Source organism: Chanodichthys erythropterus, chromosome 17, assembly GCF_024489055.1.
Source record: "Chanodichthys erythropterus isolate Z2021 chromosome 17, ASM2448905v1, whole genome shotgun sequence".
Classification (NCBI taxonomy): Eukaryota; Metazoa; Chordata; class Actinopteri; order Cypriniformes; family Xenocyprididae; genus Chanodichthys; species Chanodichthys erythropterus.
The window spans coordinates 40,393,641-40,410,185 of NC_090237.1; the positions used below are offsets into that span (position 1 = coordinate 40,393,641).

Below are 16,545 nucleotides of genomic sequence, written 5' to 3' on the forward strand. Positions count from 1 at the left end.
CATCATTGAGTTTTGATAAAACTTTTGCATACATTTAGTTATCTGAAATCCTGAGGTAGGCTATTAATTCAGTCCATTTGGTTGAGATAATGAGTGAACTTATCCATAAAAGACAATACCTGGACATGTTTTAAAATGTAAATAAAAAAAAAAGTTGTTTTTTTAAATCCATTGAGTGTGTGCATAGAATAGATTGTTTTCTTTTGTTGTTGTTGTTTTTTTTAATTTATCAAATCAATTTATTTTTGTATCTTGGTAATGCTATAATATTACGGTCCAGCATCCTGTGTTGTTGAAAGAAAGTGGTGTGGTATTCAGAACTTTCTTCCCAAATATTCCTAAAGCCAAGTCAGCTGAGAGGATTGAGCTCCGTAATAATCCTCTATTTTCTACACACATCTACACACATGCCCAATCCCCCCCCACGTCACAATCAAGTTGAATTTTGGGATATAGAGCTGCTTGAAGTGTACATCGGAGTAGACTCACTACCTCAGTCAAAATCGAGGGGGCAAGGGTCTGCTATATAAACTTCCCTCATCCACTTCACAAAGTGGAACACACTTCCAAATGGTGGTGGGGAGGAAGTGCTTAGGGAAGTTCGCTAGTGCATGTCTAAAAGTGGATTGGAATGCAGCCAACATTATTTTGTTCTGTTCCTAGTGCCATCTGTGTACTTCCTTGTAGTTTTCCCCATTGATTAGTCCAGGTTTTTTTTTAACCCCTAAATTTTAACTTGTGAAAATATTGAAATGCTTATTGCATTTTCATATTTGATTGTTGTGGAACAAACTGAAGTTAAAAAAAAAAAATATATATATATATATATATATATAAAAAAAAGTGTCCCGCATGTTCATGTCACTACCGAAACAGTGTATGTTTTAGTCCATTGGCTGAGACTGATTTTAACCACACTTTCACATTTTTGATCAGGAAATATTATTTTGAGTTAAATGTGTTCAGAAGTCTGAAAATCTGTGTGCAACTTTAACAAACGTCACTACCAAACACATTTTTTTCTGCAATTAAGCAAACTTTTTTGGGTGTTATTCCATAAAATTTAGTTTTTATGTGTGTACAACTGTTCAGAACTGTGTTAGCTGTGTTATCTGATTATCATCTTTGAGTGGCTCAAAAGTATCAAATTGTCACTACCAAAACATGTGGTGAAGTTTTAGTTGTGACATCATTGTTTTGGTAGTGACAAAAGGGAACACAATCCTTTATTTAGGGGGGGGAAAAATGTTATTCGTTATGTAAATCATTAGCATTTTAGTATGTTTTAGTATCCGAGGGTTAAAATTCTGTAATATGGTCACTACCAACACATTACTGTCAGTACCGAAAATGTGCAGTCACACCCGAAACATTGGATGTTTTGTCAAAAACAAAGCAGCGGTGTAGTCTACGTGATTAGCAGGTATACACTGTATACGTAACCATCCAATAAATCACAATAAGCTTTGTTGCTTTTGACATGAAACAAAGTCTCATGTCAAATTCTGTCCATTTACTACTAAATAAAAAAAATAAAAAAACGTTTTGGCGCTCTTCAAAGTGGTGTGGCAGATTGCCTTAGAAGATCCTAAGTTCAAGAGAAGCTGCAGCATGAAGTGCACATGAACTGATCATCTCCTCTGCTTGAATACAGTGTGAAATAAACATGAATAAACATCTGAAGGTATGTTAAAAGATAGAGTACAACTTACTGAAATCTGTATCATGCCTTGTGTAATTGCTCAATCAGTGTTTATTAACAAAGATGTTAACAGATTGTAAACAGACGTAAAATCACATTTACCTCAGAGCAAAAATATTCAGTGACCATAAACTCCTTAGTCAGCTAAAAAAAAAAAGAACTCTAGAGAGGAGCATTTAGCTAAATATATGCACCATATTACATATTTATAATAATTTTTAATGTTCTTCAACAGCCTATATAATGAATGTTTGAATAAATCCGTCAGATTCAAATTGACAGCGACCATTTAAATGTTTATATTTCAAAAAACGAATTGGAGTAAGCAATAATTTTACAGTTAGTAGGCCTATTATAACTTTATTTTTTATAAATCATTCCCTTAAGAATGATTTATTTGCCATGTAACTGTACCTGATATACACTATATCCAAAATAACTGATATCGAATCGAATTGCAAGCTTGTGAATCGAAATGCATAATTATAATGACAGACTGGCAGGAAATGGTGCAAAACAGAAAAAGTCCAAACAGTATGATACTGTGACATACTGATAAGCCTCATATTTCCATTATTGTTAATAATAGTTGCAACTTGCGCTCTTAAAGCCACAATATGCCACAACAATGCATAGATTTATGGCGCAGTGAATGAGCATGGAATCATGGATCTTGTCATCATGCTGATGGATATAATAATAATAATGCACTTGTATAATTTAAATTTTAAAAATAGCATATACTTTAAATATTAAATACACAAAACAGGTAATCAAAAATCTTCTACGTCAAATAAACTTAGTAGTAGCCTAATTCATAATAGTAGCCTACATGGCAACTTTTTAAGCACTTTCTCAAAAGTGTTCTGAAGCATGCTTTTTGTTATGTTTGTTGACAGACACTGTTATAAGTCAAAGGGCCATAATCTAAGTGATAAAAAAAGAGATCACCCATATTACACTGCCTGGAGCTCATCATAACTGCATAAGAGTGCACTGGTAACTGACGATCACTGTCCTGGAGGCTATGTCGGACCCACAGACACATTTAATGAGGAAAATTACCGTGCACGTTTTAGACATAAGTTTCGTCTGAATTGCACGCGTTTCTACTTTTACATGTAAATGACTTGTTGCATTTATGATAGGCATGCATCAATTCTAGTAGGCTACAACGTAATTACCTATTCGAAACAGTTTGTTTGCGTTTCGTTGCTCCGTCTCGGCTCCGTCTCTAGTATTTAGCCGCTGGGCTCGTTAACGGGTTTTGGTACCCGTGCCTACCAGTAGGGCTCTCAAGTGTCACGCATTGAGCGTGACAGTCACTTATTTCGGTATTGTGTCACGCACTCCCGCCACACATTGTATTTCTCACGCTGAAAAACTATTTATCATATATTTAATATGCCGCAGCCCCCAAAATGGTAATGGCCGCACCGCTCGAATCATGCGCGTCTCCCCCCGAGCCTGCCACTTATCAGCCAATCAAAAAAAGAAAGAGGCTACACATTAGCCAATCAGAAAATAGCACTCTTGTATCTGGGTATGATTTACCGCAACAACCAATGAAAAAAAGCATATCCTGGAATTGTTCACCATTATCCTCGTTCACCCACAGAGGAAAACACTGGAGCTCTGAGCATCACTTTGAGCACAGAGTAAGTCATGATCTCATATTTTAATGTTACAACAAATTCGCAGCTTGTTTGACACAAACAATGACAACTTGACTGCTGTTAGAGAATGTTTCCATTCCATTTGGTCACATTAAACATCTCTCTCTCCAAATAGGCTTAATACATTTATTAGCACTAAATAAATTAAAGTGTATTACATCGTCGATGTTATAGGTCACTTTAAAATCATGTCATATTTTATATCCTGGTCATGGATGCATTAATCATTGAATCTGTCTGTCAAAGATGTTCGGTAAAAGGCAACTAAGCATCTTATCATTCAGGAAAGCCCCCTAAATGAATAAATGGAAATTGAATAATACTTTGTATTTGGTTAAATTGTGTTCAGTGATCCTTTCCAAACAAAACACCCCCATTGTTGTGGGGGGAATGTCACTCTTGCCTGTCTTCAAAACTTGAGAGCCCTGCAGTAGCCTAGGCTCGCACACCCCGTCCGCGTCCAGGTTGATCCGCGTAAAACAGGGCATGTGCAAGTGACTTGCGCGCTTGAAAACAGCAGTTCACTAGATAGTGCACATTGTATGCTGAAATCATTGATCTTGTGCTGCACTGACTGACAGCTGCTGTGATTATAAAGAGAGAGCGGTGCTCGCTTTCTGTGTCATTCATTCACAAGAAAAGTTATTGTTTTTCATGAGATTTTTTGAGTACTTCATACTTCACATTGACAAAATGTATTTTTAAACCTAGTTATTTTATAATGTTTAATATTTAGTCAAAAAATGAAATGGCTGATATATGCGCAAATAAATGCTACTTTGCCACCACCTGCTCGTTAAAGTGGTAATTATTGTCTTTTTTATTTTTAAATAAGTGTTTTCTATCAAATGTTAAATTTCCTACATTTTTAAATGTTCGGTTTTACAATGGGGACAATCTCAGAAGGATGAACAAATAATGTTTGTGGTCATCACATTAAAAATAACATTTGAAGTGCTGGTGGAAATAATGCGTGTGTGTGTCTAATTACAGACACAGCATTTTTAAATGGTCCCAATAGCTTTGTCTTTATTGCAATCAATAAAACTGGTTTATTGGCAAATTAGGTAAATGTGATAACTACATTAAAATATGAGTACAACATTAAAAAGTAAACCATTGATGGTTTTGTGTCGATGTACAGCGAATACAGAATGAACAGCTATCATTTCACCGGAAATGCCGAGCTGGCTTAACAACAACCAGGAAGTAACCCGTGCATTTGTCCATTGTGCGCGAGATGCAGCCGAATGCATGCCGAAAATGAAATATACCCGGGCCTTTATGCTGGATGAATGGTAATCTGCTTGTCGCAAGAGGCAGCGTCACGTGTTCCACAACAACAATTAGCTGCTCGCTGATGTGCCTGCCTATTAATTGGCCTAATTTGCAGCACAAATGGCCAATTAATTAAAAAATGCCAAAAATAATATATCAACCGGTCTACCTCTACTCTACACTATCATACTAAACTGCAATTGAGTGTGTTGAAAGTTATAATGTTATTCTATGTATTAGTTTGTTGGCTATATGAGACTAGCAGTAAGCTAGATCAACATTGGAATATCACACTGATGATAACATTTATCGTGTTGAGCTACATAACATTAATTCGTTTTATGTACATTTGCTCACTGTCTAATAAAGCACATGCAAGAGCGGTGTTTCTGTTAAGTTGAAGTTTATCGCAAAGCTCTCACCATCTCGAAAATGCCATGCTGATACTGATCCTTGTTTTATTTCTCCTTTTGTCTCAAACTCTGCTTGCCATGGTCCATAATGTTTGAATGAAACAACAACAGCGTACCGCTAGACGTACGCAGTTGTCCACGTCTGTTACCATGGTTACTATGGCATTACAAGTGGAAACCATGGATAACGCAGATATTACATCACTGACAGATGACAAGTGACAGGCACTATTTAAAATTGTCAATTTCTCTGAATTTACAAATAATTGTTTAACATTTAGGATAATGTAAGTACACAATTGAACAAAATATATAACACTGTGTAAGTGGTTTTCAGATATTTGAATACAAAAATCTTACATATTGTACCTTTAAATGTGCATTGAAGATGCCAGCTAATAATACATATGTTCCAGGGACCATATTCATATAATATCTAAGTCTAAATGTAGATCTTAACTGGCTGAGTTAGATAGTGATAAACACTAAACAGTAGAAAATCACTCCAGTTTCTCCAGCTGTAAATGTCATTGGCTGTTAAAGTCTTGTGTTGCTTATAATAAACTAACATATTGATAACACACACATAAGCAGTCTATCAGAATGCTCTCAATTACATGTAGCCTAGCTCAGATGCATACTATATGCAGTAGTGTGTGTGGCAGTGCTTATGGGGTGTCGCTCTGGGATGGGTGAGTATGAGGCTGGGAGGGAAAAATCAAAGAAAACTACAAAAAAACTAGACTACACTGACGTAAAGTATTTCGACGTAAAACCTGGAAGCGCTGAACCATAACACTGTATGAAAATGACAGAAGTGAGGATATTGTTGAAAAAAGTCGTTATTTTTGTTTTGTTTTTGCGCACAAAAAGTATTCTCATTGCTTCATAACATTAAGGTTGAACCACTGCAGTGACGTCGACCTTGAAAGCGGTGGTTAAATTGCTGTCTACAGACAAGTCATATACCTCTCGGATTTCAACAAAAATATCTTAATTTGTTTTCCGAAGATGAACGAAGGTCTTACGGGTGTGGAACGACATGAGGGTGAGTAATTAATTACAGAAATTTAAAGTGTCATGAAACCCCAAAAAACTTTTTTTGAGATGTAAACAGATATGTATAGGCTGCACATCATTGAAAACACTAAAGGTACTCATTAATGTTATTCATAAGTGAAAAATAGTTATTTTTGCATTTTTCAGAGCGATTTCTGACTTCCTGTTTGAAAAGCTAAGTCGGAGCAACGTCACAAAATCTGACGTCATCGTGTGTTCTCGGCCCAAGTATGTGTGGACATGGTCGAACATGGTGACGTAGACTGTTTCTCGACATATTTTGCATGACATAAAGCTCCTTTAATCCAATCACTGCGCTGTAGTATACATAGGATTATAATTGCAGTATTATGCATGAGGAAGTATCACTTCTCTCGCCTCGGTCTCTTGTCATTCAGAGACATATCGTCGGTGTTCGTTTCCTCAGTGCCACAACACAATGCGACACGACTAGAGCAGAGGTTTGTGTGGATGTGGATTGTTTTGCTGTAATCTACCAGCACAAATGGAAAATATGTTTGCGTGAGATCGCATTACAGAGGAGAATTCAAATTTCACAAAAGTGCTGTTCATTCACCTCTGCCTGCACTAGCTGCGTTCAAACACGCGAGACGTAGGCTCTGTTTCCTTCAGCACAGCACGTGTGTTTGTGTTTCCTTCAGCACAGCACGTGTGTTTGTTTTTTGTTTGCGATGCGGTCAGAACTGAAGTTTGAATACGAACACATGAAAAATACGATTGTGATTGATAAACACGAGGAGCGAGCCAGTGTTGCCAACTAATTTTCAGGGGAAGTTGCTATTTAAAGGCAAATCGTTTTGTTGCTAAAAGTTGCTAAATGACATTGTGACGTAATTGCGCCATGACGTCATTACGTAATCGCAACGCAAAACTAGAGATATTATTTGAAATGCTAATTTAGATTTGTTTTGTAAAATAAACACACACACAGCATTTTTAAAATGAATACAAACAACACTTTTTCATGACCAGATTTATTTTTATTTTTAAATACAAAATTTTGTTTAACAACAGTTAAACACTTTTGAACAATTACATTTTATGTAGGCTATTTTCCTTTTAACCAGTGAAACTACACATGAACTGAACAATTAAAGCCCTGTGGTAGTTAATATGCTACCTAAATGATCGTGCCTTTTTGTGTAGCCCCGCCCCCACTCGTTGTCTTTTGTCTTCCGGTTTTTACAGCTATTTCCACAGCGATCTTAAAGGTGCTAAAGAGGATCTTTTCATCGACTGAGAAACCAAAGACTGTTACTGAGTTTTTGAAATGAGCTCATGCGTAAGAACAACCCCCCTCCTTCACAGCTCAGTTCAAGGGAATGCCTCCCAAAACTCGTGCACGAGTATTGGAACACGAGTGTTTACCACCGGCATTCGCTGTGTTGTGTTAGTGGATTCATTATGTCGGACTCACCGCAGGTAACTCATAATCTGCAGTTGTTACTCCTGGCTCCTGACAAAAACATTGCATGTGGCGCCTGTGGAGTGTGGAAAGTTACTGGAGCGCGCAGCCGCGCTCGTCTCTCACAAGGAACGTCACGGCAGTGATTGACAAGCCAGAGGGCCAGTCGATGATCGCGTAAACGATTGGCTGATGTTTTTAAGGCCCTACCTCATGCACAGATGATGTATATTAATATTATTACTTTCAGTGCACCTAATAAATAGTCTTTTATCAGTTAGTAAAGACAGTTTCAAGTAATATTGCAAAAATGTATAAAACAAAACATCCTCCTTTAAGGAATTATGAATCAACCGCTCAGTCTATTTAGCTAGCTTGCACGTGTGCTGTTTTGATTAGAGTCACTTTCCAAAAGTTGCTAAAAGTTGCCAAATAAATGTTAAAAATTGCTGAATTTGTTGCTAGGAGCTTTTTGGAAAAAAAAGTTGCTAGTGTAGTCTGAAAAGTTGCTAAATCTAGCAACAAAATTGCTATGTTGGGAACACTGGGGCGAGCATATGCTCAGTTTCAGCGCGGAGCTCCGCGTTGAGTTTAATAACACTAGCCACGTGGCACATAGCTAATACAGAATAAAGTATCCGTGTTTAAAGTTTTTATTTCACACATTCTCCTGCACCAAACATTAACCAGCACGGTGTAGTTATGCACACATATTTCATTAAGTCTTTTTCAAATGATTTATAGTTGCAAACTGGACACTGATACAGTGGTGTAGCCTATCTGAACACGACGACGCGATTATTCTAATAGACAAAAGACTGATTTTGAGACTGCAGTGCTCGTAAACGTAATCAATGTACTCTATTATTAGCCCTATTAAATATTCTTTCGCATTTTTTCCTTGTGTTTGGGAGTTTGTTATTTTCTCCATGCTCATATATTAATATTCATTATTCTGTATAATGAGTGTGTTGTATGTCACTGTTTCATTGGTTGTTCTCTCCCTTCTTCTCCCCCCCTCTACACTCCCACTTTTCCAGAGCTTTACACGCCCATTTTCACTGAGTTTTTTCAAGTCATAGGTGTGAACGACCAGGGTAAAACAGGGGGGTTTCATGACCCTTTAATTTATGGGTGAACTAACCCTTTAACTGCACAGTTACTTGGAATGTGTGCCTTGGATATTATACAATTGATATTATTGCCCAGGTGGCAACCTATCACGGAACCACGCTTGAATTCACTGAGCCCTGAGAGCGACCCATTCTTTCACAAATGTTTGTAGAAGCAGTCTGCATGCCTAGTGCTTGATTTTATACAGCTGTGGCCATGGACGTGATTGGAACACCTGAATTCAATGATTTGGAGGGGTGTCCCAATACTTTTGTCAATAAGTGTGTAATTTTTATATATATATATATATATATATATATATATATATATATATATATATATATACACACACACATTTATTAATTTCCTTATTTTATATATGGTAAGGACTTGCTTTTTAGTTTGTTGTAGAATATACGTGTTTATTTATTGTGTGGTGCTTTTGACGTATATTGTTTATCTTACTCTACATGACCTTGTGAATTGCCCTTCGGGGACAAATAAAGTGTTTGAAATTGAAATTGAAATTCTCATTTTCCTTTTTAAGGAGGCTACAGAGAATCTGCTCAAATTGGGTTGTACACTTTGTCCTGCTTGCCTTATTATCTTTCTATGAACAAGAACATGGTCTATCAAAGTTGCCCAGATTTAATCTTTCATCATGAAATTATGTTTCAAAACCATTTTTATTTCAGAAATTATGTTCCCTGGGACAGAAATTACACACTTCGCCTTTAAGACTTACCGAAATTGATTACTTTATAGTATTTCCCAGAATTGCATTAAAAATGTTAATGTTTAATCACTGCTCAAATACAAGTTACAAAGGTTCATATTGGTATTTCACCCATATCTGAGAGTTAAAAGGAGCTAGCACTGATCATGTCAGTCATGCACTACGCCACAGCATGTATCATCACTTTTTTCTTGTACATCTCTGTATCTGAAGGTAAGTTCCCTATAAGAGCATTTTTCATGCAAAGTTTGAGAATGATAATGTGTTCCTCCATGTCAGAAATATGATGAAGGCCTGTAGCTGAAACATCTGTCATTTTGTGGCTGTTATTATGTATTAAAGGGTTAGTTTACCCAAAAATGAAAATTCTGTCATTAATGGGCAATTTCAAAATACTGCTTCATGAAGCTTCGAAGCTTTATGAATATTTTGTTTCGAATCAGTGGTTTGGAGCATGTATTAAACTGCCAAAGTCACGTTATTTCCATAAACGAGGCTTCCTTACGTCATAAGTGTTTTGAAATTTCCATAGTTCACGTGACTTTGGCAGTTTGATACACACTCCGAGCCACTGATTCGAAACAAAAGATTTGCTTCATAACATTAAAGGGGACCTATTATGCCCCCTTTTACAAGATGTAAAATAAGTCTCTTATGTCCCCAGAGTGTGTATGTGAAGTTTTAGCTTAGTTTTAGTTTTAGCTCGAAATAGCCCACAATTTTTAATAGCATGTTAAAATTGCCACTTTTTGGGGGTGAGCAAAAACACGCTGTTTCAGTGTGTGCCCTTTAGATGCAAATGAGCAGCTGCGCTCGGCCTAAGAGGGCAGAGCTTCAAAAGCTAATTCTCCGGTGTCAGGATTCAGTCAGGACGCACAATAATGTCAGAAACTGCGAATATATACTGCATGGAGATAGAACAGTTATAGTTTAGTTTAATTATGGTTATAACTTACATTGTCTTCTTGTTTTTATGCACTATATTAATACAAGCCTGTTTACTGATGAGTTTTATAATGTTTATTGTACTTCACACAAAATATGAAGCGTCTGTTTTCACTCTAGAAAATCACTGTAAGAGCTTAATAAAACACAGTGCAAGTGTGCATTAAAATATTATCCATAAACTCTCTCTCTCTTCTCCCTTGCATTATCATCAACATACACAGCGAAGTACACAGAAACACTCGTTACAACTATCAGTAAACAAATATAGAAAGACCCTATGCCTTTTCGGGTGGTGCTTAATAAAATGGTAAACTTCATATTCGTAAATCAACTGCAATGAACTGTAATAAAGTGCTCTCACTTTCATTACTTCCGTATCCAGTATCACTCTGGAGACTGTAAACTGGATCATGAACAGTTTTTACTTGTATATCCTTGAGTAACAAATTTTTAGCACAGTCTCTGTTTTGTATTGTTCCTTTGTATGGACATTCGTTCACAAAGCAGTCCGGTGTGAAATGATTTGCGCAGACATAAATTAATTTCGGTAGAGTTGAGGGAGCATTTTCTTCTAAAACAAAATGAATCCACCTCATCTTCAGCAGGAGCAAATGGAGAGAGCTATGTGGGTTAATCCATCCAGCTACAGAACACCTAAAATGCTTGGGAGACATTCTCGTCAATGCAATAATTATCTTGCTGTCAATGGAGGCCTTACTGAGCCATCGGATTTTATCCAAAATATCTTAATTTGTGTTGAAGTTGAACAAAAGTATTTTGGGTGTGGAACGACATGAGCATGAGTAATAAATGAAATAATTTTCAATAAGTAATTAATGACAGAATTTTAATTTTGGGGTGAACTAACCCTTTAAGAAGTATTTATGTAAAAAATTCCTAGAGTTTTGTTTTTTTCCCCCAGATGATATCAAAACTCAATTAACAATTTGGTTGGTTGGCATAACTTTCATTTATTTACATATTTCTGAAATGATTTGCAAGTGTAAAGATGCAGAAGTGGAAAAGTTCAAGTTCTATGTCAAAACTGGTTTAAACTGGTTTAAAACCTGAATGTTTGCGTTTTCATGCACTGTGTTAGCAGAGTACTCTTATAGGGACACACCAAACCAACGCCAAAAAACTAGCACTGATAAAAGCCGAATGTGTTGTCGCCAAGCGTTTTGATAGTTGTTAGACTTAAAAGTGTTGGATTTTCCGATAATATAGTTCTGTGGTTAAATACTTATTTAAAGGGGAAAAAATCCAGTGTGTTGTACAGGTTGAAGGTATTCAGTCAGATTTATTGGAGGTTGTGGAGAATCCCCAAAGGATCTGTGCTAGGACCGTTATTATTTACTTTATATATAAATTGTCTTAGTTTAAACATTGTTAATGCATTTTTCATTTTTATGCAGGTGACACTGTTATTTATTGTACGGCCCCTTCCAAGCAGCAATTTTTGGGCTGTTTCAAATCTGCCTTTGACATTATTCAAGCAAGATTTTGTGCTTTGAAGCTGTTCTAAATGTTAAAAAAACAAAATAGTAAAACTTTATTAGATAGCTCCACTGCTCTTCGGACTTCTCAGTTTCGGAGTACAAATATCTTGATATTATAATTGAGGCTACATAACTTGGTGTCATTTTAAAGCTGTTATACATAATTTAGAGAATTAATTAATGGCATGTAAATGTTTTTAAAAGGTTGTATGTTTGTTATGTTGTTATTTATTTTTGTATATGTGTATATGCAAATTTGCCAGGACACTCCTGTAAAAGAGATTCTTAATCTCAGTGAAGGTTTCTCCTGGTTAAATTAAGGTGAAATAAAAAATAAATACATGTACAAAAGATATCTACACACAGGCAATAATAAAAATACACTGACTGTTTTGTTTTGTTCTTTGATTTGGCACTGTCCAATTTCTTTTCCTCCCTTTATTCAATCTTCCTAACCCGTTTTGGCTTAATCTATCTAAAGCAATAATTGTAGACCTTCCCCTTGCATCAGCATGCTCACAATCCAATTTTGTTTCCTTCTGTAATAAATATTGTAAAAAGCCAGCAGCAGCGTGGCAACATCCACTTAAACAACTTCCCCCTTCACTTAGAAAAATGAGCTTGGGTACTTTAAATGTTTAATTCTTAATTTAATTTCTCTTAAACTGTATTAGGCTAAAGGTCATACACTGCATTTTTTTTTTAAAATACTGGTCTTGTAGCAATAGCATGATGAAATGCTGAGAACTAAATTAAACACGTGAAGATGATGAACTTAAGTATGCTGACAAACGAGGTAATTAATGTAACACAGCTAAACTAAATGACCTAATGACATTAGTAACCATGACAACACAAGAAGCGTGAAAATCAAACAAAGGTGACTAATGATTTCAAACTAAGGGCCCTGTTTTAACTATCTAAACTCATGGCGCAGGTGCACTTAGGGCATGTCCGAATCCTCGTTTGACAGTTTAATGACAATGAAACGTTCGCTAGTTTAAGGACTTCTTCAACAAGAACATGTGATCAAAACATGCAGAGTCAGAACAAGGGTTTAAACTTTTATTCTGAAACCGTGGTGAGAAATGACTTAGAAACAAGTATTCTCCTGTGTTAGAGTAGGTTTATATATGATAGCACTATGTAATGCTATATTATCATCTTTTAAATTGTTTAATATATCGTGAAGCCTTAGAAAATGGTCTAATTATGATTTTACTTTTTATTTAATATTTTGGCGAAATCGAGCACTCAAAATTAATTGAGGAATCGTGAAATCTGGCTACAAGTATCTTTACCATGGTTCAAAATCCAATGCATAGCACATTAATAATGTGATTATGAAATTGTAGCTATGAAAAAATTGCATTAGTATCAAATCAGGCAGATGCATTGCTAGTGTTTAAATCCTTAACGTCGTTAAATACGTTTAATTAATCTCACCCATTAACTACAATAGTCAAAAATATAAAGTATCACATGTTTGTGAACATACCTAAAAATGATGCACGTGATTAATCTTGTTTTCTTTTTTATTTCCGCTTCTCAGCACCAGACTGCTGTTGTCAGTGTGAGATGGGGGCGGGGCGAAGGGAGAATGGCGTGTTGCATGTGCTTAAGTTACTCCATAATTCTTTTAATATCTATGTTTCTGTTTACATTTATTTTTAAGTTAATTTTACTATGCAATTTTATGCACTATATGCAAAGATTTTTTTTTTTTTTTTGAACAAAGGTGGTGCCCCCCCTGTGAGTTGGTGCCCTACGCAATGCATACTCTGCGTATAGGGAGTGGCAGTACTGTTAGCAAGAAACACCTGCGTCGCACCTGGCGCCACATTGCACCGGATGTATGATAGGGCCCTAAAAGTCCATGAAAACGAAATTAAGAACAAACACAACTGAATATTTGTAACAGATGGATTGTTCAGAACTGTCTGCTTGTTATTGTTTGCACGTTGGGTGCTTCTCATTTCTAATATTGTGCATTCTCGTTTTATTTCCTTCCTCCCTTTCTTCCTCTCTGTTTACTACTCTCTGTTGTACTTGTCAAAGATAATGTTTGAGAAAAGAGGTATTTAACTATCAAATATGGGTGAGGGTGTTCAACAGACAAATTTTGAATTGAATTAAAATCTGAAATTTGCTTCATTACTCTACTACAAAGACCTAAAACAGTATAGCCTGTTAACTGTCAGTGGACTGGTATAGGGGACACTTGGCGTGCTTTTTATTGCCTTTTTCCCTACCACATATCTTAATCACCATAGGTACCATTCAAAAGCTTAACCACTCAAAATTCATCCTGTGGAAACCATTTTGAAATTGGACATTGTGATACCATGGGAACAGTACTTTAATCCTTTTAGCTGCTATTTTTCTATCAATTTCAGAGTCTAGATTATTTTGTCAGATATATATTTAGTATTAAAAGTTTAGTTCATTTGGTTTACAGTCAAAAAAAACTTGTATAACCTTTTCGAAAAGCTTGATTCTGTGTCTAATGCTGTGTACACACTAAAAGATTTTTGAAAACGTATTCGATTTTCAAAGCGAGAGAGACCACACACAAGGATAAAAAAAAACAAAAACCTAGATTTAACTGTTTTGCTTCTATAGTGTGTGGTGTACCATGATATGACAAAGACAGCACACCACACAAGAACAGATTTTCAACCAGAGTCAGTGTTGCCAGATTGGAAAAGTCCAAGTATCATACCAGAAGCTCAAATTATCATATTTGGAAGAAAATTATCGTACATGACTTTTTATATGTTTTGATCTGAGCTGCTGTATAGATAAATTAACTAAATTAATAACTAATGATTTTTTTCAATGGAATGACTCAATACTGAACTTATTTAAGTTGGACAATCACACTGTTTTCTTCTAGAGCTGCTGTACAGCCAAAATTATGTTCCCTCTATCACTGTAAAGCTACTTTGACACAATAAATGAACAAGTTGACTTGACGAGTCAAACGTACAGAATACAGCTATTTATCTAGACCAACAACTTTTTGAAACGACCTGCAAATTACCTCAATAGATAAATAACTAGGTGTACCTTAGTGGGAAACAACTGACCTAACTTAGCGCCGCAACAGTAACGTTAACTTGTGCTCATGAGAGTTGTTCTCCGCAATGATTGGCCGAGAAAACATAACGTGAGATGAGATGGGCGTTCCAGCTAGATCAATGAGTATAAGCCCTATGATTACAATGACCATCATTTGAGTGTCACAAAATTCTGAAATTATCGTACATTATGGGATTTTTTCATTATTGATCATACAGAGGTCAAAATTATCGCACAAATACGATAATTATCATACATCTGGCAACACTGACCAGAGTCCCGACTGTAAACACAGGACATCTCGCAAAATCTCTCGAGACTTCAGAATAAACATGACGGACAATAGGCAGGAAGAAATTGTGATGATAGTGTTTTGGTATGTTTTACAGGACACATTGTATAAACTGTCTCACAGATCAACAAGTTCTCTGCTGTCCAAATCCATTTAACTTTGTGCTGCGCCATGACTGCATTTGTTATGCTTCTGTCTTCGGTCAGCTCCAGGGTTGCCAGGTTTTCACAACAAAACCCACCCAATTGATACTCAAAAGTAGCCCAATCGCATTTCAGGGGTGGTCTGCTGGTAAAAATCACGTTCAGGGGGGTAAAATCCGCATTTTGGCGGGGTTCCCCTGGTTAAATTTGCATTCCAGGAGCTGAATATCAAGTTATTTGGAGTCGTTTCAACACGTGGACATGAAAAACAACCCGCGGCAACAATGTAAAAGTAGCCCAAGTCCGCGTTTTTCCCGCAACACTGGTCGGCTCGCTTTCTGATTGGATATTGTTTAGTTTCACAATATAATCGGTTCAATTCAGATCTAAGATGATCAAATGTAAAGGTTAACAATATTCAATATTTCTCTGTTTCAGCGCAATCAGAATATGACTATGACTATATCATAAAAGAGCCCAAAAACTGCACCACATCTGAATCCATTATTGGAGGCACGGTGGAGTATTCAAATGGCGGTGTTGAAGGTAGTCTGCTAATTTATCGCTGCAGGGATGGATCTGAACCTTATCCAATCAGCCAAAAAGTCTGCAGCTCTGACGGACAATGGGAGCCTAAGATATCCAGGGTCAAATGTGAAGGTAAACTTTAAAGAGGCAACATCCCATACAAGTAAAGTATTGGATACCAATACAGGCTTAATGAAATATGTGTGGGCTTTGAGACTAGAAACATGAGGTTTGTTACTTTCACAGCACCAACTTTTGCCCCAAATTGCATCAGACTGTACATGCAAAAGAATTGTGCCAACAACAATAACAAAAAAAAAAAACATCAGAAATGGTTTACATTTTTCTTTGTTTTCTTTACACATCACATATCTCATATTTCAAGCATGATTTTCACTGACACAGTTGTCTCTCTTGTTGCAAACTATAGTGAGTTTTAAAAAACGTATTAATTTATTGCTTAAATTCTTAATTGTGGTGTAAATAATGCCACAACTATGGGTCTTTTATCATCAATAATCACTTAAATTTCTCAATTGATGTGGGCAGATAGCAAGGAACATCATCCTCATTTGTATCGTACACCTGAAACTAAATTGTACAGCATAAACAAGCCGACATTGACAATGGTAAAGGGAACCATATCATGAC

General features: G+C 36.2%; 1 protein-coding gene across 1 annotated transcript in view; it reads left to right on the forward strand.

The window, feature by feature from the left end:
• Window positions 1–9,502: 9,502 nt before the first annotated feature.
• Window positions 9,503–16,545, forward strand: part of si:ch1073-280e3.1 (complement factor B) — a 37,619-nt gene continuing 30,576 nt past the window's right edge. Inside the window, exons 1-2 of the mRNA XM_067366392.1 lie at window positions 9,503–9,616; window positions 15,805–16,026. Coding sequence (XP_067222493.1) covers window positions 9,550–9,616; window positions 15,805–16,026 — 289 coding nt within the window. The 5' untranslated portion in view covers window positions 9,503–9,549. The remainder of the gene's footprint in view (window positions 9,617–15,804; window positions 16,027–16,545) is intronic.